The 22,382-nt window shown below is 43.8% G+C and overlaps 1 protein-coding gene across 1 annotated transcript in view; it reads right to left on the bottom strand.

Moving 5' to 3' along the window:
• Nucleotides 1–720: 720 nt before the first annotated feature.
• PRRG1 (proline rich and Gla domain 1) overlaps nt 721–22,382 on the bottom strand; it is a 54,103-nt gene continuing 32,441 nt past the window's right edge. Inside the window, exons 3-4 of the mRNA XM_075334256.1 lie at nt 7,087–7,247; nt 721–1,290 (exon numbers count right to left, since the gene is read on the bottom strand). Of these exons, the coding sequence (XP_075190371.1) occupies nt 784–1,290; nt 7,087–7,247 (668 nt within the window). The 3' untranslated portion in view covers nt 721–783. The remainder of the gene's footprint in view (nt 1,291–7,086; nt 7,248–22,382) is intronic.

Raw genomic sequence — 22,382 nt, 5'->3', positions numbered from 1 at the left:
TAAAAAAAAAAAAAAAAAAAAACTAAACACAATCCCTCCCTCTCTCCCCTGGTGCTCAGTTTATGGCTGCCTGTATGGGAGCGGAGAGCTGAATTGCCCAATCAGTGACTTCCAATGAGGTTCAGGTCAAGTCCAAGTACCGAAATAAACAATCTAAAATTCGGATGAACTCTGCGAAACCGAACTTCATCAAGACCGCTCATCTCCACTAATAAGTCAAAACATTATGTAACAAATAGAATAGAAACTTTGTTACTTGTAGACAAGAGTGTGTGACCTGAGGCATTTGTTAAAAATATATTGCACTTTCAAATAACTAAAGTTAGGCACAAATGGAAAAACAAAAAAAATTAAAAAATTCACTACATTGAAAAATCATAAAAATGCACTAAGAGGTTAATAGTGGTTATTTGCAATACCAGTATCACCCACAAGGGACAGCTTTATTGCAAAAAAATATAATGCAAGAGAGCATGACAAATTATACAGATTATAGGCATGTTCGTTTAATGGACGCAAAAAAACACGCCAAAATAATATTCCGCTACCTATATTGACACATTTAATCAGGATACCGAAGTAGAATTTCTGAAGTGTTAAGTCCTTTTTTGCTACTTTTATTCTCACACATGTCCTTGAAAAAAAGTCACAAAAGTCAAATGTACAAAGGCAAATAATACTGTGTTTATAAAACTTGGCTTATAAATTCTTCATTTGCAATTTAAAAAAAAAAAAAAAAAAAAAAAAAGTATAGAAAAGGTTGTGTGCTAATAAACTTCAATGTTACTTGACATTGGCAACCTCACGAGGTATTGTGACGACAGAGGCACACGTGGCTATTTCTTCATATTGTGGAGGAGGCTCCGTTGGGTTCTGTTGTGGCTCAATCACTCGAATGCCCCTCTCGCCGGTGGCTTCCTCATACGAGGGGGGAGGGTCACAGTTTGTAAATCCAGCTGACAACGTATCTGAACGTATATCATAATCCAAGGCCCCAGCAGAGTGCCCAGCCCTATTGAACGCATCTTCCACGGTACAGAGTACATTGGCATGCTGTTGGCTTCCCATATCATGATCAGGTCCTGCCTCCGTGTTCTCTCTCACTCCTCTGGGTGCATAGGCCGTCCGACGACGCGCCTTCTTTCTGAAAACACACCTCCATACCAATAAGAGCACCAAAAGGACCACAAAAAATACCGTGATCAAGGGGAAGGCAAGGTAAAAAGGATACCAACTGCTGTCTGTGCTAGAGCTATCATGTCCGCTTGTATATTCTTTCCAAAACTCTTTCTAGAAGGAAAAAAAAAATAAATACATATGAAGTGTTAAGAAATAGCCACAAATAACAGATTATACAGTAATATCAAATTGTAGAGTGTAAAAATATTAGAAGGGACATACCTACTAACATAACCAAATATAGGACAACCACTTAACAGCAGAAGTGGCCATAAGAAAATTAAAATAAACTTATCTACCGGACCTGCACCACTTCATCGATGTCAACAAGGTGACGTGACATTGTTATATCAAAAGACCACTGTCACTAATCAGTGGCCATTGATTGGCTGGAGCCCTTCAGTATTCTGTTGGAGCGGATGCTGTTTAAGAAGGTTAGATTCCCTTTTAAAGGCTAAAGAGGCCATAGTAAAATTAAAAAAAAAAAAAATTATCACACTGTCAGCAGTATTTTGCTATTTAATCTGAGAGGAGAGCCTGATACCAGGGATGTGTCACTTGCTGAGCTGCTTGCTGCAGCTTAAATACAATCCATTCTTTATCAGTGGGGGATTAATACAGCAGCGTACTGTGATAGACAGCCCAGGTAATCAGAGTAACCCCACCACTGATTGGCGGCAGGATGCTGAAAGTCTACACAGGAAGCTGTCTATAAGTGGTGTGGGCAGGGTTATACAGACCTCACCATTCTAAGCGCTGCTATGGTACTTCTACAGCAGAGGAAAAAAAGGGGTTTAATCAAAACTGCACTAAGTGTCATTGCTGGAGCCAGGGTCTCTGCCCCTATATAGTCATGCTCTCAAATTTCATATCTACCTGTTCCCTTTGAGAGATTATTCAGTACTGGATAAAATGCAAATATTAAAAAGGGGTGGTTCACCCATATTTTTTATTGTCTAGTTCGATATTATATTAAGAAGCAATGTTTCTCTCAAATACCTTGTGTTGGCAAGAGTGCCTGTGAGAGGAGTTATTGCAGACAGCTGTTCCCGCTCCAGTGACGTCACCGTCAAGTGCCACACACGTCACATTCATGCAGCCGGCTGAATTCTTCCAGACTCACTGAGTTGTGGGCGGTGTCTCAGACCATCTGCTCCCCCCCTCCCTCACAGCACAGCGCGTCTCCTGCTCCTCCTCCCTCACAGCACAGCGCGTCTCCTGCTCCCCTGCTCCTCCTCCCTCACAGCACAGCGTGTCTCCTGCTCCCCCCTCCCTCCTAGCACAGCGCGTCTCCTGCTCCCCCCTCCCTCCTAGCACAGCGCGTCTCCTGCTCCCCCCTCCCTCACAGCACAGCGCGTCTCCTGCTCCCCCCTCCCTCACAGCACAGCGCGTCTCCTGCTCCCCCCTCCCTCACAGCACAGCGCGTCTCCTGCTCCCCCCTCCCTCCTCCCTCACAGCACAGCGCGTCTCCTGCTCCCCCCTCCCTCCTCCCTCACAGCACAGCGCGTCTCCTGCTCCCCCCTCCCTCACAGCGCGTCTCCTGCTCCCCCCTCCCTCACAGCACGTCTCCTGCTCCCCCCTCCCTCCTAGCACAGCGCGTCTCCTGCTCCCCCCTCCCTCACAGCACAGCGCGTCTCCTGCTCCCCCCTCCCTCACAGCGCGTCTCCTGCTCCCCCTCCCTCCTCCCTCACAGCACGTCTCCTGCTCCCCCCTCCCTCCTCCCTCACAGCGCGTCTCCTGCTCCCCCCTCCCTCCTAGCACAGCGCGTCTCCTGCTCCCCCCTCCCTCCTAGCACAGCGCGTCTCCTGCTCCCCCCTCCCTCACAGCACAGCGCGTCTCCTGCTCCCCCCTCCCTCACAGCACAGCGCGTCTCCTGCTCCCCCCTCCCTCACAGCACAGCGCGTCTCCTGCTCCCCCCTCCCTCCTCCCTCACAGCACAGCGCGTCTCCTGCTCCCCCCTCCCTCCTCCCTCACAGCACAGCGCGTCTCCTGCTCCCCCCTCCCTCACAGCGCGTCTCCTGCTCCCCCCTCCCTCACAGCACGTCTCCTGCTCCCCCCTCCCTCCTAGCACAGCGCGTCTCCTGCTCCCCCCTCCCTCACAGCACAGCGCGTCTCCTGCTCCCCCCTCCCTCACAGCGCGTCTCCTGCTCCCCCTCCCTCCTCCCTCACAGCACGTCTCCTGCTCCCCCCTCCCTCCTCCCTCACAGCGCGTCTCCTGCTCCCCCCTCCCTCCTCCCTCACAGCACAGCGCGTCTCCTGCTCCCCCCTCCCTCCTCCCTCACAGCACAGAGTGTCGCGTCTCTTGCTTGCAGCGTTCTGCTGTGAGGGAGGAGGGAGGCGGGAGCAGGAGACGTGCTGTGCTGTGAGGGAGGAGGGGGCAGGGAGCAGATGGGCTGTGACAGCAGTGAAACACCGCCCACACCTCAGTGAGCCTGGAAGAATGCAGCCGGCTGCACGGATGTGACGTGTGCGGCACTTGACGGTGACGTCACTGGAGCGGGAACAGCGGTCTGCAATAGCGCCACTCACAGGCACTATTGCCAACATAAGGTATTTGAGAGAAGCCTTGTTTCTCAATATAATATCGAACTAGACAAAAAATATGGGTGAACCACCCTTTTAATATAGTGTAATGTCATATTAGATTCAATGTCTTGAACATTGTTTAGCATTATGACTAAGTTTTTAAGTCCTCTGATGGACTTATTTCAGCTTATTGTGAACCTCAAGCGTGGAAAAAAATGGCTTTTGGTGCCATTTACTACAAGCTGCAACATTCTCATTTTTTGGGATCTGGGGCTCAGTGACTGCTTATTTTTTTTATCTTGAGCTGCCATTTTTCATTGTATCAAGAACAGTTTGATCACCTCTTATTGCAATTTTGCAGTGGCCCAAAAAAGATAATTCTGGAGCTTTGATTTCTTTTCTCATTACACCCTTTACCAATTGGATTATTTTGTATTTTGATAGATTAGGCATTTCTAAACTCAATGATACCAAATATTTACATATTTTTTAAAATGGTTTCAATTTAAATGGGGAAAAGGAGGGTGATTTCAACTTGTGGTTTAAGGTATTTTTTCCATATTTTTTAAGAATCTTTTCCCCCCACTTTTTATTGTTTTTACTAGTCCCCTGTACAGCAGAGATGCTGACTTTCTATGAACACTGACCTGCAGCCGATGTTCACAGTAAGTTCGTCAGTGATTAGCTGACCAACCCATCAGCGCTTCGGGATCACGTCACAGAGCCGCCGATGGGAGCAGGGAGTGATGCGCTCCCCATCGGCACAGGTTAACTCTCTGTCAGAGATTGACAGCAAGACTTAACTAGTTAACAGTCAAGGGCGGATCGCTGATTCACACACACTATTTAGAGACACATGTTGGCTGATCAGATCAGCGGCAGACGACATGTAAGGAAACATGCAGGCTTAGCGTTAGCGTGAGAGCCCGCATCAAAGGCAGAGAGCAGACAGAACATACTGGTACGTCCTGTGTCGCTAAGGGGTTAATATCTCACTGAACATGAGATCAATTGCAAAATTTGAACAAGACTGATTGGCAGCGTATCTCAGCTCACGTGCACCCATACAAATCTATGGGGCGTGCGACACCGGACTGCACTGATGTCATCCCAGTGCAGTGAGATATATATGCAGAGATAGAAAATGAAGATGTAAAAATTAATCTCTCCTGCTCCTCACCTGTGCTCAGATTCTCGCATGCGAGAGGATCAGATCATGATCGCAGTAGAGTCTGAGCCGAGGGTCATCAGCATATCACATCCAATTCTCTTGCATCGGGTGCTATACGCGCTAGTGTGACCCCAGCCTTACTTAAATTAGTTGATGCAAAAATGAATACAACCCACAGAAAATACGAGAAGTTATAGTTTTTTATGACCTATGTTTAAAGGCAACGCCAAGGCATAGAATGAATAAGTTGGTGACATAATGCAACATCCATCTTTTTCCATTCTTCAAGAATGACCTCTTTTTAAAGCCTTGATACTGGCTGAAGAGTGATGCTCAACTTGACTCTTCAGAATTCCCCATTGGTGTTCGATTGGGTTCAGTTCAGGAGACAGACTTGGTTACGTGAATTAGAGAATATATACATATGAATAAGCAAGGCTCCAGACTCAGTACAGGGAAAACAGAATTTGCAGATGAACAGTAAGGCCTTACTCAGAGGCCTGATTTTTCACATACAAAAAATGGTGAGTTTCATCAGTGATTACAACAGTGATTTTACAATTAGTGTCTCAGCAGTGATTTTTAAGTATGAAAACATAATTCCAAAGCTTCTCCTATATCTTACAATGTTAAATCGCAAACAGGACACTTATGCCATCCATGCGCAGTCTGTGATTTTCATGAAATTATAGTCTGCATGGGCAGACTTGACATGGATAGCACCATAGATAATGGGTGCGTGTTTTAGCTTTGAAAATCATGGCTAGAACATGCAAGTGATGCATGGACATCTGAATGAGACTTTAAAAGGGGTTTTTACAAGTTGTGTCTTCAGGAACACACCACTCCCACTCAGTTTTCCTACTTTACCGACAGATGGTGGGCCCCTTACGACTGACAGTTTGGACCTATGCATGGTGCACCGTTGGTCCGAACTTTGCTCTCTTCCAGGCTGCCAACAGCAGCAACATGGGCAAAGCATAAAGGGCAAGAAAGTGTTCGGGTATAATGATCTGGCCAACTTCAGAGCGACACAGAGCCTATTTGTGTTGCAAACATCTTAACTACGTCACTGGCCAGAACGAGACTGATGGGAGGTTGGTAACCTAGGCAACTAAAATGATCAATTTCTACATTATTGAGAATGGAGAGGATTTTTAATAAGCAATAAATTGCAAATTTGTAGAAAGCACTTGCAATTTTATCTATTTATGAACTTGAAAACAACTACTTCATGCTACAGCATTCCTAATAGAAAGTGTAAGATACGTAATAAACACAAGGTGGCGCTCTGGTAAATAGAGCCGCTCATTGACACTCAAAGCTTTGTGTTCTGTGTATCAAATAGAAATCTTATTTCATCATATTAAATCCCCTAACTGCCTGCTTTTTGTGCTTTCATTTTTTTTTGCTTCCATTATAATTTAAGAGCCATACCTTTTATATTTCTATCAACATATCCATAAGAGAACTTTTGTCAAGAATTACAAAGGTGAATTCACTCCCCGTCCTGCTCCAGCTTTGCCTATTTTGGTGGAGCAGGGCGAAATTGGCTTTGTGCATTATGTGAAACTTTTGAGACTTAAGGTTTACACCAGAAATCAGGCACAATTTTGATGAATCGGGGCTTTAATGTATTTTTATATTTTGTTAAAAAAAAAGTAAAAAAATTGCTTTGTGTTGCTATTTTTTGACACGTAACTTTCTTAGTCAATAGACCAGCTGTATTTTTTATTGATCATATTTGAGGTACACATGATGCTTTAATTGCATATTATGGGGGAGGTGCAGGAATCTAAAAATGGCAAGTCTGGTTTTTAGTGTACGAGTTAAACAAATTTATATTTTGTATATATTAGACTTTCACAAACTCAACAATCCCAAATATTTTTTTTTTCCAATTCCTGTATAATTTTATTGAGGGGGAAAAAAAAGGGATTTCAACTTAGATTTTAGGGGAGAGGGAGTTAGTATTTTTTAAAACTTTTTTAAATTACATTATAACCCCTCAAGTGACTTGAACTGATGATTTGCTATAATTGCTGGTGCTATATTGTACAATTGTATAGTATAGCAGTGCATAAAGATATACTGTATAATGGATGTGAACATCATAATATATATGTGTGTGTATATTTTACATACACACTGTGCACTTTGAGAACACACTGCACTTGGAGAACAATCATAATCCACAATACTGTACTTACAGTCCTCTCATCATTTTCAAACGCTTCCCTTGCTTCTTCATAGCTGCATAATTCCTCCCTGCATTCCCTCTCAATGTTTCCTTGCTTTATCTCCTCCAGGAAACTGTTTGCTCTTGGAAAACGCTTTAAAATGGAGTTTGCTTCATCTTCAGACAGAAACACTAAAACAAAAATAAAAATGTATATAATATAAAATGTAGAGAAAAGACCCCTTCCCCCTCCCCAAAAAATGTTTATACTATTATATAAATGGAATCATTAAACGTTATGAACAACTTTTTACCATGTTCCAAATTATTATGCAAACGATATTCTCTGATTTTCCTAAATCGTCGGTGCAAATGACACACAGTCTAATAAACGTCATCACCAGTTACAGTATACATCAACTTTTATTGAAGAAACATCCAAATGATAACAGTATAATCTTCAAAATTTAAAAAAAAAAAACAAAAAAAACTCAAAATGCACTGTTCCAAATTATTAGTCACAGTAGAGTTTCTAAACAATATGTTTTTAAGAACTGAAAATGCTCATTTGTGGAATTTGCAGCAATAGGAGGTCACATTCACTGAAATAAAAAGCTATTTAAATCCAAAACATCCTAACAGGCCAAGTTACATGTTAACATAGGAACCCTTCTTTGATATCTCCTTCACAATTATTGCATCCATTGAACTTGTGAGTTTTTGGAGAGTTTCTGCTTGAATTTCTTTACATGATATCAGAATAGCCTCCCAGAGCTGCTCTTTTGATGTGAACTGCCTCCAATCCTCATAGATCTTTTGCTTGATGATACTGCAAAGGTTCTCTATAGAGTTGAGGTCAGGGGAAGATGGTGGCCACACCAAGAGTTTATCTCCCTTTTATGCCCATATCAGCCAATGACAGAGGTATTCTTTGCAGCATGAGATGGTGCATTGTCATGCATGAAGATGATTTTGCTTCTGAAGGCACGTTTATGCTTTTTGTACCATGGAAGAAAGTGGTCAGTCAGAAACTATAGCTAGTAGAGGTCATTTTCACACCTTCAGGAACCCTACAGGGGCCTACCAGATGTCTCCCCATAATTCTGGCCCAGAACATGACTCCTCCACCTCCTTGCTGAAGTCACAACAGTTTCTGTTTGTGAGCACTGGTTAGGGGTGGCTGAATAGTAGGCTTATGCACCACAGCAAGCCTTTGAAGGATCCTACAACGTGAGGTTTGAGGGACTCCAAAGGCACCAGCATCTTTAAATATAATGTTTGCTGGTATATAATGGCCTTTTAGCAGCTGCTCTATTAATCCAATGAACTTGCCTGGCAGAAACCTTCCTCATTCTGCCTTTATCAGCACAAACACATATGTGCTCTGAATCAGCCACAAATCTCTTCACAATACAATGATCATGCTTAAAGGGAACCAAACATCAGGATTTTCGTGTATAAGCTGCAGCCAGTGCAGTACTAGCACTATCAGGCACAGGCTGTACATACCATTAGGGTGCAGCTCTGGTGTTTAGTCTGTGAAATCCAACTTTATAAAGTTTGAAAATTCGTGCACTTTTTGATTGACGTGTGCACCTCTCTCCTAATGGCCGGGCGTGTTATGGTCGTTTATCCCCGCCCCCTGTTCCTCCCTCTCACTGGCCGTATGTAGATTTCTCTCTTCAGAAACATGGCGCCGGAGTTAGCACCTGCGCATGGCGCTTATCTCCGGCGCCATGTTTCTGAAGGCCGCTGTACTTAGTATTTTACAGGAGACGGCGGCGCATGCGCCCTCGCTTCTTCAGATCCCGTTGTGACCACGGGAGCGCGCGTGGTCACAACAGGACTGCAGAGCAGCTGATAAGAGGACGCGATTACCTGCAAGCAATCTGGAAGAGCCGAGTCACTCCGGGACTGCCGCATAATGGATGCGACAGTCCCGGGGCAGCTGCGGGCTGATATTCTCGGCTGCGGGAGGGGGGGGGGGCATTAACCCTGTCCCTCGCCCTCCCCAGCCTGAGAATACCGGGCCGCCGCTGTGTGTTCACCTCGGCTGGAAGGTAAAAAGACGGCGGAGCACACTTTTGGCGTCTGATGTGTGTTTACTCTCTGCACAGCTTCCTCTTCCTGTCATAATGACATCACTTTCCTGCAAAACGCAGGCAGTAATTAACATTACCGCAGGTAAACCGCGGCTATACCAAGGGTATACCGCACATCATTTGCTAGCTGCGGTATACCCGCGGTATTTCGCGATTACATTACAGTGAATGGAGTGAAATACCGCAGGTACCTGCGGAAAAGAAGTGACATGCACATTTTCTCAAGAAATTTTCTGAAGAAATTCTGCAGAAAGAATTTTCTTGAGAAAAAAAACGCAGTGTGCGCACAGCTATTTTTTTCCCCATAGGTTTTGCTGGGAAATGTTTGCAGAAAGATTACAAACATTTCTCAAGAAATTTCCGCAGCAAAACTGTGGGTAAAACTGCAGGTAAAAATGCAGTGTGTGCACAAGACCTTAAGTCTGAACAAGCTTTATGAATGTGGTTTTCAATATGATGAGGGGGTGCATATTTTAAATTTTTACCACTGTATGACATTTTCTGACATGTAGGCCCCCCAAGATAACTTATAAGTGAAGTGGTACCTAAAAATAGGATTTTGTAAATTTAGAAAAATAAAAAAGGAAAAATTGCTGCTAAACTTTTAACCCTTAAAGCACACAAAAAATAAATCTCTTTTCGAGAATGATGCGGCTATGGTAAATGTTATTTATTAATTATTTGTGTGGATGACTATCTGGTTCAGGGTTTGCTCACATATGCACATAACTCAGACTAGTGCTACTCAATATTTTATTGCAATTTATTGTATAGCGCTTGCTCCAATGTTATACTATGGAGCAGTGCCAACTAGCTTTTTTTTTTCTTCATATTCGCCATAAAAAAATAAATCACTGCATGCAGCGATTCGCAGCGCATTGTGGTGGAGCACACTCATACAAGTCTATGGGAGCATGTGAAACAACAGACTGCACAGATGTCATCTAAGTGCAGTCCGATATATACGCAGAGACAGGCAATGGAGAAGATGAAGAGATTAAGCTCTCCATCTTCTCCTCCTCTCCATCTTTTCTGCACCTCTGCTCCAATTCTCACATGTGAAAGAATACAGTTCACAGTAAATGACACGCAGTAACACATGCAGTAGAGTTGGAGCCATGTCATTATCATAATGCTTCCGATTATCTCACATGAGAGAATCATCAGATGGTATACGCCAGCGTGACCCCGGCCTTAAGGGCTTAGAAATTAGAACTGCTAAATTTTCTACATTTGTATAAAATTTCATATTAACTACCATCATGAAGCACAAAGCGTCACAAAAACTCAATCTGAGAATCACTGGAATATGTGGAAGCATTCCAGAGCTATTGCCAGAAAGTGCCAGTGGTCAGAATTGGAAAAACGTGGCTCAGTCAGGAAGTTGAAAACTGGCTTTGACGGGAAGGTTAAAGAAAATCAAAAAGTCACAAATGTTGCTGATTTTTCTGCCAAAATTTGGTGCACATACCAAAGTAAATTATTCTAATCGAGTCTGTACTCTGGTATGCTGTTGCTCTAAGATTAGGTAGCAAAAACTGGTGACAGATTCCCCTTAAACCAGTGTTTCCCAAACTTCAGTCCTCACAGCCCCCAACAGGTCATATTTTCAGGATTTCCTTAACATTGAACAGGTGACGGAATCATTATCAAGGCATCACCTGGGCAAAGCTAAGGAAGTCCTGAAAAAAAGACCTGTTGGGGGCCGTGAGGACTGGAGTTTGGGAAACCGTGCTTTAAACAGTAAAGAAGATTACGGTCACAAAATTCCGACACCCAACAGAGAGAGTAAAACACGACTAAAGATGGCACAGAAAATATGAAGTCACTGGTAGTCATATGAAAAGTTCACCTCGCAGAGTTGACACTAATTGATGAGGACAAAGGCTCATGTTCCCAATACATCAGTCAGATGCAAACTATCACCGGCGGCACACTGAGCTCACCGAGGAAATTCCACCGCTAAAAATAACTGCACTGGACAGTTTCTTGGCAGGAGGTAGAGGCACAGGAGGAGGACGACAATGCGGCTATTGACAATGAAGGTAATATTTTAACCAAACTAAACTGATTCAGAAGCAAAAAATGTACTGTAGCTGCATTTCTTCCATAATCCCTAATGAAAATCAATGCGTGTTTGTTCGACCAAAGAGCACCATTCAGGACACATACATTTTCATACATGCAGCGAACACAGAAATAACAGTAGTAATAAAATATTAATTAAACAGATAAAACCTTGGAAAACATCAAGCAGTGCCCACAAGACCTTCCCTATGATTTTGTTCTAATTTCAGTAAAGACACCAGTTTAGTTATCCTATATACTGCATTTCATGCCTAGAATTAGATTAGCTTCAAATAGCACACTGGACAAGCTCTTCTCTATTAAACCCCAGGCTTTACTTCTCCCTCCTGAAATGAGGACAGTAAGGCTGCTTTCACACTTGCGTTATTTTGCATTCGTCACAATCAGTTGTGTGACTGATGCAACGGATGCGTTGCAGTTAGTGGCACAACTGATGTGACTGATGCTGCAAAAAAACACTTTTTTTTTCTGTTTTACCGGCAGCCGGCTTTTGTGAACGATCAGTTGATCGCCCAGAGGCCGGCCGCCGGGGGATCAGCTGATCGGCCGGCCGCCGGGGGATCAGCTGATCGGCCGGCCGCCGGGGGATCAGCTGATCGGCCGGCCGCCGGGGGATCAGCTGATCGGCCGGCCGCCGGGGGATCAGCTGATCGGCCGGCCGCCGGGGGGGAATCAGCTGATCGGCAGGCCGCCGGGGGGGAATCAGCTGATCGGCAGGCCGCCGGGGGGGGATCAGCTGATCGGCCGCCCGCCGGGGGATCAGCTGATCGTTCACAAAAGCTGGCCGCCAGGCAATCAACTGATCGTTCGGCCGCTGAGAGAGGAAGAGACATTGCTTTCAATGATTAAACACGAGCTGAGCACGCGCAGTGAAATAAAAAAAAAAATAAAAAAATAAGGGAATTCTGCCGCTCAAAAACCGCTACATGCTGCGTTCCTACCACCCGACGGTCAGTCATTCCCCGACTGATCCGTCACGCGGCGAATGCAACGCAAGGCCATCAGTCGCAATGTGTCGTCCATACAAGTCTATGGGGAAAAAACTGAATCCTGCAAAATATTTTGCTCTTTATGAGAGCCAGAATGAGGTTCTCACAGTTACATTGATTTCTGACATCTGGTGCACTCCATGAAACACTGGAGCTGCTGGCAGGTCCCCAACCTCCGGAGAATTAACTGCAGAAAAAAAATGCATCAAAATAAGCAAGCATCATGTACTGTGTGAACATACTCTAATGTGTTAATGTTAAAGCCTATCATTGTGTATTAGGCTGTACCCCTGTGTTATACTCACCTGCTTCAGTCTCTATTATTAGAGAGTCGGTCTCTTGTGATTTGTGACCTGCCAGCAGCTTTACAGTTTCATGGAGTACGCTGGAGTATACCAAATCAATAAATCTATATAGGGGCCTCGTTCAGGCTCTCATAGAGATGCATCAAAAGTTAAGGGCACAAGATGATGCAGCAGGACCAGAGTGATGCTGCTGGACAAAAGTATCAGGCAGGGAACGGAAGACTCACATGTAGAGTGCCACGCGAACGGTGACAAAAAACAAAAAAAAACAAAACACAACAGTAATTGATGTCATTAGGTTGTGGTCAGATTAGTGTATAGCAGATGTGAGAGAATCATAAGAGTATCGTAAGAGTTAAAGGGAACCTGTCACCAGATTTGGCGACTATAAGCTGTGGCCACCACCAGTGGACTCATATATACAGCATGTTAGAAAGCTGTGTAAGAGCCCAGGCCGCTGTATAGAACGTAAAAATCACTTTACAATACTCAGAGGGTTGGTGAAGTGCAGACTGGTCGGATGGGTGTCTCAGTTGTCCGGTACCGGCGCCTCCTCTTCTGGCCATCTTTGTCCTCCTTCTGAAGCCTGGGTGCAGGACGCGTCCTACATCATCCACACAAGCCAATTAAGAGGTCCTGCGCAGGCGCACTTTGATCTGACCTAAGCAGGACAGATCAAAGTATTGTAGTGCGCCTGTGCGGGATCTGAATGCCAGCTCGTGTGTATGATGTAGGACGCGTCATGCACCCAGGCTTCAGAAGGAGGACAAAGATGGAAGAAAGAGGAAAAGAGGAGGCGCCGGTACCAGAGAACAGACACCCATCCGACCAGTCTGCACCGCACCATTCCTTAGGTCAGTATTATAAGGTGATTTTTATGTTCTACATGTTAGAATGCTGTATAAAAGAGCCCACTGGTGGTGGCCACAGCTTATAGCCGCCAAATCTGCGCAGCTTATAGCCGCCAAATCTGGTGACAGATTCCCTTTAAGCTCTGCTGTGAGCAGAGTATAATACTACTGCGCTCCGATTCTCTAGCATACGAGATTCGGTTCTCATGTGCGGAGAAGAGGGAGTAGAGCTTAATCTCTCCATTTTCACCATTGACTGTCTCTGCGTATATCGGACTGTACAGATATCAGCCAAGTGCAGGTCGATGTTTCACTCGCTCCCATAGACTTGTAAGGGTACACGTTGATCCAAGACACTCAGCCAATCACAGAATGCAGCAATTTATTCTCTCAGGCTGAATCTGCATGGAGGAAAAAAAAAAAAAAAATGTAGATCTGCACTGCCCCACAGTATAACATTGGTGTGAATGCTATCCAATAAAACATCAGATAGCACTCAGCCATGTTATCTGGTGGTGTGAGGAGCCCTTAGTGGACCTTAGAAAGCTAGACCACTGGAAGTAAAATCAGGAGCTCCTATCCATGAGCAAACATTCAATCCTAGTGCATGCAAAGGCTAATTAGAGAGGTAAAAAGGGCAATGGCACTAGACTCACTTTTCCAAAGTGCTCTCGCTTCTATTCAGGATACACACTTGGGAAACTATACATATTTAATTTAGAGCCTTTTTGCTCCAATTGTGAGAAACTATTGGCATTAATCGGCAGACTTTATTCGTAGCAAATAGACAATCGAAAATGCTTCTATAAGGTTTTTTTTTGTTTTTTTTTTTTTTTTTTACAAAGGAGTTATGTTTGCAAATGGAATCAAATGTCCTTGATGGGTGGATTTCTAGAAGTATTACACTCAAATTTCTCCAGTCAGGATAATGCAGAAAGCATCACGTTACTCATCTGCTAAATCAGGAAACCTTGGGGCACAATGACAGGACAAGTTTTCATGTAAATCCTCTTAACCTAGAAAAGAAAATGCAGCTAGAGAAGCCATCGTGGGGGAAACAAAAACGCTATTGTTTAAATCAGGTTTTTGCATTATATGATTTAAAAGATGTTGTCCAGTACTCAGGGAAGGTGGAGATGGTGACCCCTGACCTAACTTACCGCTTAACCTTGAGGTCCCTCACCACCCTAGATGGGCTCCGCAGCTATGCGTCAAGCAGGATATCTCTAGTGCTGGACCCTAATTGTGCTGGACCCTAAATAGCAAACGGGTGAAATGATCTCTTCGTCAACCCCACTAAAAACACTAGAGAAGACACAAGTAGGACACGGGGAAAAATGTATGAACTTATCCACAGATGACTCAGATAGAAGTTTGGCAACGATACTAGCGATGAGTACAAGCCACCTGCTTGCAACCAGAGCTTGAATCAACTGAATAATATTACCAGCACCAGTCCGGGGAAGATGGAGTATTTAAGCACAAGGGGAATCCTGATAATCAGCAGCTGGATGAAGGAGGGTTCCACTGGGTCCTAAAGGGTAAGAGATGAAAACCCAGCAGGAAAGCTACCTAGTACAATAAATACAAACAGCATAAACAATAGAACGTCAGGGAGTATTTTGCACAAACTCTGACCTTTTTATTGCCATATTGAGTGTCACCCGTGACAATCAGTAGGTTTCTCCCTTTTAAAATATTAAAATGCCTCCCTATGATGTCACATCTCACACTTCTCTGAAATTAATCATGTGCAATAAAAATACACATTTAGGGATTAGCAGAATAGTGGAAAGTGTAGGGTATTTTAATAAAGCAAATTACAAAAGTGGTTAGGGTGTAAGGATAGATATTTAGAAAACATTTTAAGTACTGTACCACCTCTAAAGTAGTTGTCCACTACTAGGATAACCCCTTTTCATTCCAGATGTTTCCAACTAAAATAGAAAAAAACCTTATACTTGCCCCTGGTGGTGGTGCCATCCCAGCTGTGCCGGCGCTCGCATTCTCTTGGCTCATGTGAGGAGGTGATGTCACGCAAGCCCCGAGCCCAATCACCACTGGCTTCTCTCTCCCTGCCTTTAGACAAATGATTGATCAACGAGAAGTGAGCGGCAGTCTCTCTAAGTTTCAAATACTGTATAGGGGTTTTGAGCCAGAGACATTTGTCTACCTCTGGAGCAACAGTTATAGGTTTGACTTGAAAAGGTGGTTCACTATTCTGCAATAGTGTCCACATCTCTATACAACTGTTAGGAAGGCTTTTTCTAAATGGATTGTTCAGCCAATTCTGCCTCTGAGCGGCACTATTGCAGTCCGCTCATTGCCATGAAGTGACCCCCGGGCTCCGTGACCTCTGAGATCTGGTGAGGTTCCATAAACTTCCAGCTGACTTGACTTATCACCGAGGCCAGCCCCAGTCTACCTGAGCGACTGAGCTGTGGGCAGAGTTTCACCGCTCATCACAGCCCAGCATCGCTTCTGCTTGCGGCGCTCTGCAGTGAAGGAGAGCGCGCGCATGACATGCTGCGCTGTGATGTTGGGCTGTGTTGAACGAGAAAATGCCACCCACAGCTAGTCATTCAGGAAGACTGAGGCCGGGCTCGGTGATGTCAAGTCAACTGGAAGTTGACGTGACAGCAACGGATCTCAGATGCCTTTTACAGGAATGTGGCCACTATTTCAGAGTAGTGAACCACCCCCTTTAACAGACTTGTAGATAGTATAAAAATTAAAATAAAATAAAAAAAAAAGTGATAACAGCGCTGCCGATTGTGACAGACAAGCAGATAATATCTTCATGAAAATTTATGAAAGGAATAAGGGCTACTCATTTCAACATTTGGACAGATGTCTTCCTTAGAGCAGGTAGGCTTTTTTTATTCTCATTATATGGTGGCTTTTTTCGGGCTTGGCTACTATACTTGATGGAACACAGTACAGATGCTTATCTGCTAGCTTTTGGGGTGCCCCTAAAATATTGGTATACACAAGACTGTGTATACTATTGTTTATCAACGAAAAGCGGTACCATGTACAAGTTAATGTAATCTTGACGCATTGAATGAGCATGATTTAATGTTACGTTTATTGGTTGCAAAACACACCTCTACTAAGCGCGATCACCTTCGACTCAGTGATAAAGTAAAATTCATTTTTTCTTACCAACAATTTAAGATCTGCTTTACGAGCCTACCTGCCAGATATCAGTGTGCTATCTTTGTCTATAGGAATCCATTAAGTACCTGGAGAATCTCTACAAAACCCCTTCAATCAAGTAGGTATATAGCATAGCGTGTAGCATAGGTCATAAATACCTCAGTGTTTGACAACCTCTTTAAACTGGCTTCATTATAGGGATAATAAAGGTACATTTATATCGTTTGGTGTTGGTTTAATATCCTGTTTACACATGAAGGTTTCTTTTCAAATGCGCATTGCGCGATCAGTAATTGTTCATTGCACATAGGCTGCCATCGCTCTCGGCAGCATGGGTATTTTTTTACATAGGATAATGTGCTGCCAAGAACGATGATATTTTGTGCAGCATCAAGTGTCATTTCACCTGATGAGTGAGTGTTCTTTGGGTAATCAACCTGTTTAGACTGCACGATTATCATGAAATGGGCACTCAAGGGATGCTCATTCACAATAATTGTACAGAATAAGTTTCTCAAAATGGACCAGTCACGCTGTGCATGCAGTCTGATCTGTGGACAGCCTGGTATAGAAGAGAAGCTGAACAGAATGGTAATTTGGTATCATTTGTATTTCAGCCTTTGAAATCTCTTATTTGTTAACGAGTCCATTAGCGCTTCTTAGCATTGATTAACAGTTTTCTCCATATGCAGTCATACAGGGAAGACTGTCAATCAGGGACTAGGACCGCCTCCTGGACTCAAGCATGCATTCACCAGGGATTCAAATAAATAAAAAGCAATGTTATACTTTTCGTTGCAAAAATGTGTATCAATCTAATAAGGTCCTCCTGCTCTATAACATCCTACCTGCACACCAGATACCATGCTCAACATGACTGTTCCCTTTAAGTCACTTGGTATCTAGACAGTTGCTTCATTGCAATTAGCGAAAGTTCTTCCTCTTCTGTGATCAACAAATGAAGAGTTAATAGCTGACAATTATCTTATAATCTGCACCATTCATAAACAGAAGCCACTATTTGATGTGAAATTGCTAGGTAAGCGAGCTGAGTATTTTTCTCTAGTGATTAAACCTTTGTCGTCTGCTCTAGAAAATGCACTACCTCAATGGTCTCACCTGACAATGGCTGCTGTAAATAGACCTCTAAGCTGGCGCTTCGTGCTGGCACACAAATTGCTGTATCACTCTGGGCAGATGCGATTTGATAAGCCCCGGGGGATCTTTCTACCAGATAAAACGCAATTCATCAGAAGACACGTGCCAGCCATGAATGGCAGTGTTGTAGTGAGCACCTCTTTGGCAACTGTTGAGTGTCAAATCCTCTTTTCAGTTCTGTGTCTGAGTAACAAAAGGGTATTCAGACATGAGGATCCAACAATGTTTAGTAGATCTATGGGAAAAAACATTGTTGACACGTGTATACGAATATGGATCAAACAGTTTCAAAAAGGTTAATACTATAAATACGTAAATGGCTCTTGGGAACTGCTAACGTATATACAGCAAGAAGCTATACTGTATCCTCTGTGAGCAATGTATAGAACAGGATACATACATGAAATCTGTACATGCACAATTGGCTCTGTAGACTTTTTGCCAGGATGAGCATTTTTGCAGAACTTGTAAATAAGAGCATATTCACACTGTGCTTATGTGCTGCATTTAGGACTCTGCCAAGAACGTCTTTGAAACAAGATCAAGGATGGAGCAATGAAGAGTTTGCATAGACTTTCTTTTGTTTTTGTCTTTATCTTCTCAGAGAGAAACAAAAATGGAACCAAGTACGTTCACTTCTGAAAAACAGATGCCAACAGAAAAAACAAAAAAAACACACACTGAAACCATTTGTAAATCGCCTCTAGCAACACTGGGAGAGAAGCAGCACCAGATCTTGCTAGTATATCTCTGAAGCCCTAGAACATTTCAGAGAATAATGAATATACCTGGTTCTGATCGTGCAGCCAGGCTGGGATTCATGCTGCCCGCAGTTTACACAACATAAAGCGCCTTTATAATGGAAGCCATCATCAGAAAATTACCAATTGTTTAAAATCAGGATGTTTGTTATAATTCTATACACTGTGTGCAGAATTATTAGGCAAATGAGTATTTTGATCACATGATAATTTTTATTTATCTTGTCCTACTCCAAGCTGTATAGGCTTGAGCCAAATACCAATGAAGTAAATCAGGTGATGTGCATCTCTGTAATGAGGAGGGGTGTGGTGTCAACACCCAATATAAGGTGTGCTTAATTAGGCGGCAACTTCCTTTCCTTTGGCAAAATGGGTTAGAAGAGAAATTTGACGGGCTCTGAAAAGTCCAAAATTGTGAGATGTCTTAGAGGGATGCAGCAGTCTTGAAATTACCAAACTTTTGAAGCGTGAATGATCACCGAACAATCAAGCGTTTCCATGGCAAATAGCCAACAGGGTCGCAAGAAGCGTGTTGGGCAAAAAAGGCGCAAAATAACTGCCCATGAATTGAGGAAAATCAAGCGTGAAGCTGCCAAGATGCCATTTGCCACCAGTTTGACCATATTTTAGAGCTGCAACGTTGCTGGAGTATCAAAAAGCACAAGGTGTGCCATACTCCGGAAAATGGCCACGGTAAGGAAGGCTGAAAAATGACCACCTAAATGGCCAAGGTAAGGAAGGCTGAAAAATGAACACCTTTGCACAAGAAACATAAGATAAAACGTAAAGACTGGGCCAAGAAATATCTTAAGAATGATTTTTCAAAAGGTTTTATGGACTGATGAAATGAGAGTGACTCTTGATGGGCCAGAGGGTGGATCAGTAAAGGGCAGAGAGCTCCACTGCGACTCACGACGCCAGCAAGGTGGAGGTGGGGTACTGGTATGGGCTGGAATCAAAGATGAACTTGTGGGACCTTTTCAGGTTGAGGATGGAGTGAAGCTCAACTCCCAGACCTACTGCCAGTTTCTGGAAGACAACTTCTTCAAGCAGTGGTACAGGAAGAAGTCGGTATCGTTCAAGAAAAACATGATTTTCATGCAGGACAATGCTCCATCACATGCATCCAACTACTCCACAGCGTGGCTGGCCAGTAAAGGTCTAAAAGATGAAAAAATAATGACATGGCCCCCTTGTTCACCTGATCTGAACCCCATAGAGAACCTGTGGTCCCTCATAAAATGTAAGATCTACAGGGAGGGAAAACAGTACACCTCACGGAACAGTGTCTGGGAGGCTGTGGTGACTGCTGCACGCAATGTTGATCGTAAACCGCTCAAGCAACTGACAATCTATGGATGGTAAGCTGTGTCATCATAAAGAAAGGTGGCTATATTGGTCACTATTTTTTTGTTTTTGCATGTCAAATGTTTATTTCTAAATTTTGTACAGTTATATTGGTCTACCTGGTGAAAATAAACAAGTGTGATGGGAATATATTTGGTTTTTAATAAGTTGCCTAATAATTCTGCACAGTAATAGATATCCTCCTAAGATACCCAAATCTAAAAAAAAACCACTCCAACTTCCAAAAATATTAAGCTTTGATATTTATGAGTCTTTTGGATTGAGAACATAGTTGAACAATAATAAAAATAATCCTCAAAAAAAATGCAACCTGCCTAATTCTGCACACTGTATAGTTTTTTTTATTAATCACAATCTTTGTAATCCTGCTTTTGCCAAGAAGGAGCCTTGTAGAAAACGCTTCAAGAAAGGCCAGGAAATATGAGTCTGAAAAGTGCAGTAACCAACTGCAAGATTCCTTTCTTTAATAAAGATCGTGATGTGAGAAAAAAAGAGCAACATTATTTTTAAAGGGGTTTTCCACTACTCGAACAATCCCTTCTCAATCAGTAAGTATGCCCCTTTTAAAATAATAACACCTATAGTCACCCCCAGTGCCAGGGTCGGCGTCAGCACCTGGCAAACAGGTCTGTCAGCGATCCGACAGCTCAACAGAGGAGCGTGATGACGTCAACACTGCGCGCCTGCAGTGAGGTCAGAGCGAGAGCTAACAGTGGACGCGCCGAGGAGACCGAAACGGCGGGGGAACGAGGAGAAGTGAGTATGTAGTCACTGGCCAGACGACCATGGGGCTGCACTAAATAATACGGCGGCTATATACTACATGAGGGTGCCTAATGCTATCTGGTTCTGCACTGTGCTATATAGGGGTTGTGTACTACATGAGGATGCCTAATGCTATCTGGTTCTGCACTGTGCTATATAGGGGCTGTGTACTACATGAGGGGGCCTAATGCTATCTGGTTCTGCCCTGTGCTATATAGGGGCTGTATACTACATGAGGGGGCCTAATGCTATCTGGTTCTGCACTGTGCTATATAGGGGCTGTATACTACATGAGGGGGCCTAATGCTATCTGGTTCTGCACTGTGCTATATAGGGGCTGTATACTACATGAGGGGGCCTAATGCTATCTGGTTCTGCACTGTGCTATATAGGTACTGTGTACTATGTGAGGGTGCCTAATGGTATATGGGTCTGCATAGTGCCATATGGGGGCTGCATAATGCTACATGGTGGCTACATAATACTATATGGAGGACTATGGGGGCTGCATACTACTACTACACCCCCAGAGTTATATGTCCCCTCCACCCCAGTGCTGTATACCCCCTCAGAGCTGTTTGTCCCCTCACCCCAGTGCTGTATAGCCCCCAGAGCTATATACCCCCCACCTCAGAGCCACTACCCCCCTCTAGAGCTGTATGCCCCCCATTGCTGTATACCCCTTTCTTCAGTAATATGTATGCCCCCCAGTAATGTGCATGTCCTCAGCCTCTCTTGTGATGTATATACAGCGGTGTTAGTTGGCTCTATGTGCGGCCATGTCTGTTAGTGACTGCCACCAATCAGCGTGGCACAGACATGCCCAGGAGGAGCTGGATGGAGACAAGCGGGGGAGGTGAATGAGGCTGCTGCCTGCTTCCCAATATTGGAAATATATATAAAAATATGTCTGTGTGTGCATGTATGATGTGTATCTATGTATGTCAGTGTATATGACTGTGTCTAGATTTATGCCTATTTATATGTGTTTTTCTGAATTTCTCTTTAAATATACATGTGTACGTATGCCTGTATGTGTATGTATCTGTGCATGTCTGTGTGTGAATGGGGCCCACTGAGACTTTCGCCCAGGGCCCACAAAAACCTGGAGTCGACCCTGCCCAGTGCAAGCACCATTAAAGAGAAGATAGAAGTAGGTTGCCGATCAGTCACTACTTTTAGCAACAATTCAAGAAACTAGTCAGGAACTGTAGTGCTGCCCCCTGGTGAGGTCCTGTCCCAGGAGGGGAGATGGACGCAGAGCGAAGAAAGTGCTTCTCCAGCCTCCTGTGATGTCATGTTTGAGACTCCTCTCAAACGAAACGTCACTCACAGGAAGGGCAGTAAAAAAACCCTTTAGGTATTAGCTAGATAAGGAAATATTGAGGGTATTTTGTAATAAAGAAAATTGAAAAAAAAAAAAAGTGATTATAGTGTAAGGACAAATATTTAGAAAATACGTTTTAGGTACCCGATCACCCTTTTTAAAAGCATGTGCCCAAGATCCAGACATGCTGCATCTTGGACGCAGCGCGTCTTCTCCTGTGGGGCTGGGGATGCTGTCCACAGGATACCACAGCTGCCCGTGCCCACAATCAGGGTTTGGGCCGCTGTTGACTTTAGCTCTATTCTCCCCGTGGAGAACACTCGCGTCCCTGCAGCATAAATTGACATGTTGAGACTCGGGAAGCCATGCCGCAAGTCAGTTTATGAGGCAGAGAAAAGATGCACAGTGAGAGCATGGGATTTCTATAAATCCATACACTCTGCATGTACTGTAC

This window comes from Anomaloglossus baeobatrachus, chromosome 2 (assembly GCF_048569485.1).
Source record: "Anomaloglossus baeobatrachus isolate aAnoBae1 chromosome 2, aAnoBae1.hap1, whole genome shotgun sequence".
Taxonomy (NCBI): domain Eukaryota; kingdom Metazoa; phylum Chordata; class Amphibia; order Anura; family Aromobatidae; genus Anomaloglossus; species Anomaloglossus baeobatrachus.
This window is presented reverse-complemented; position numbering and strand designations above follow the sequence as displayed.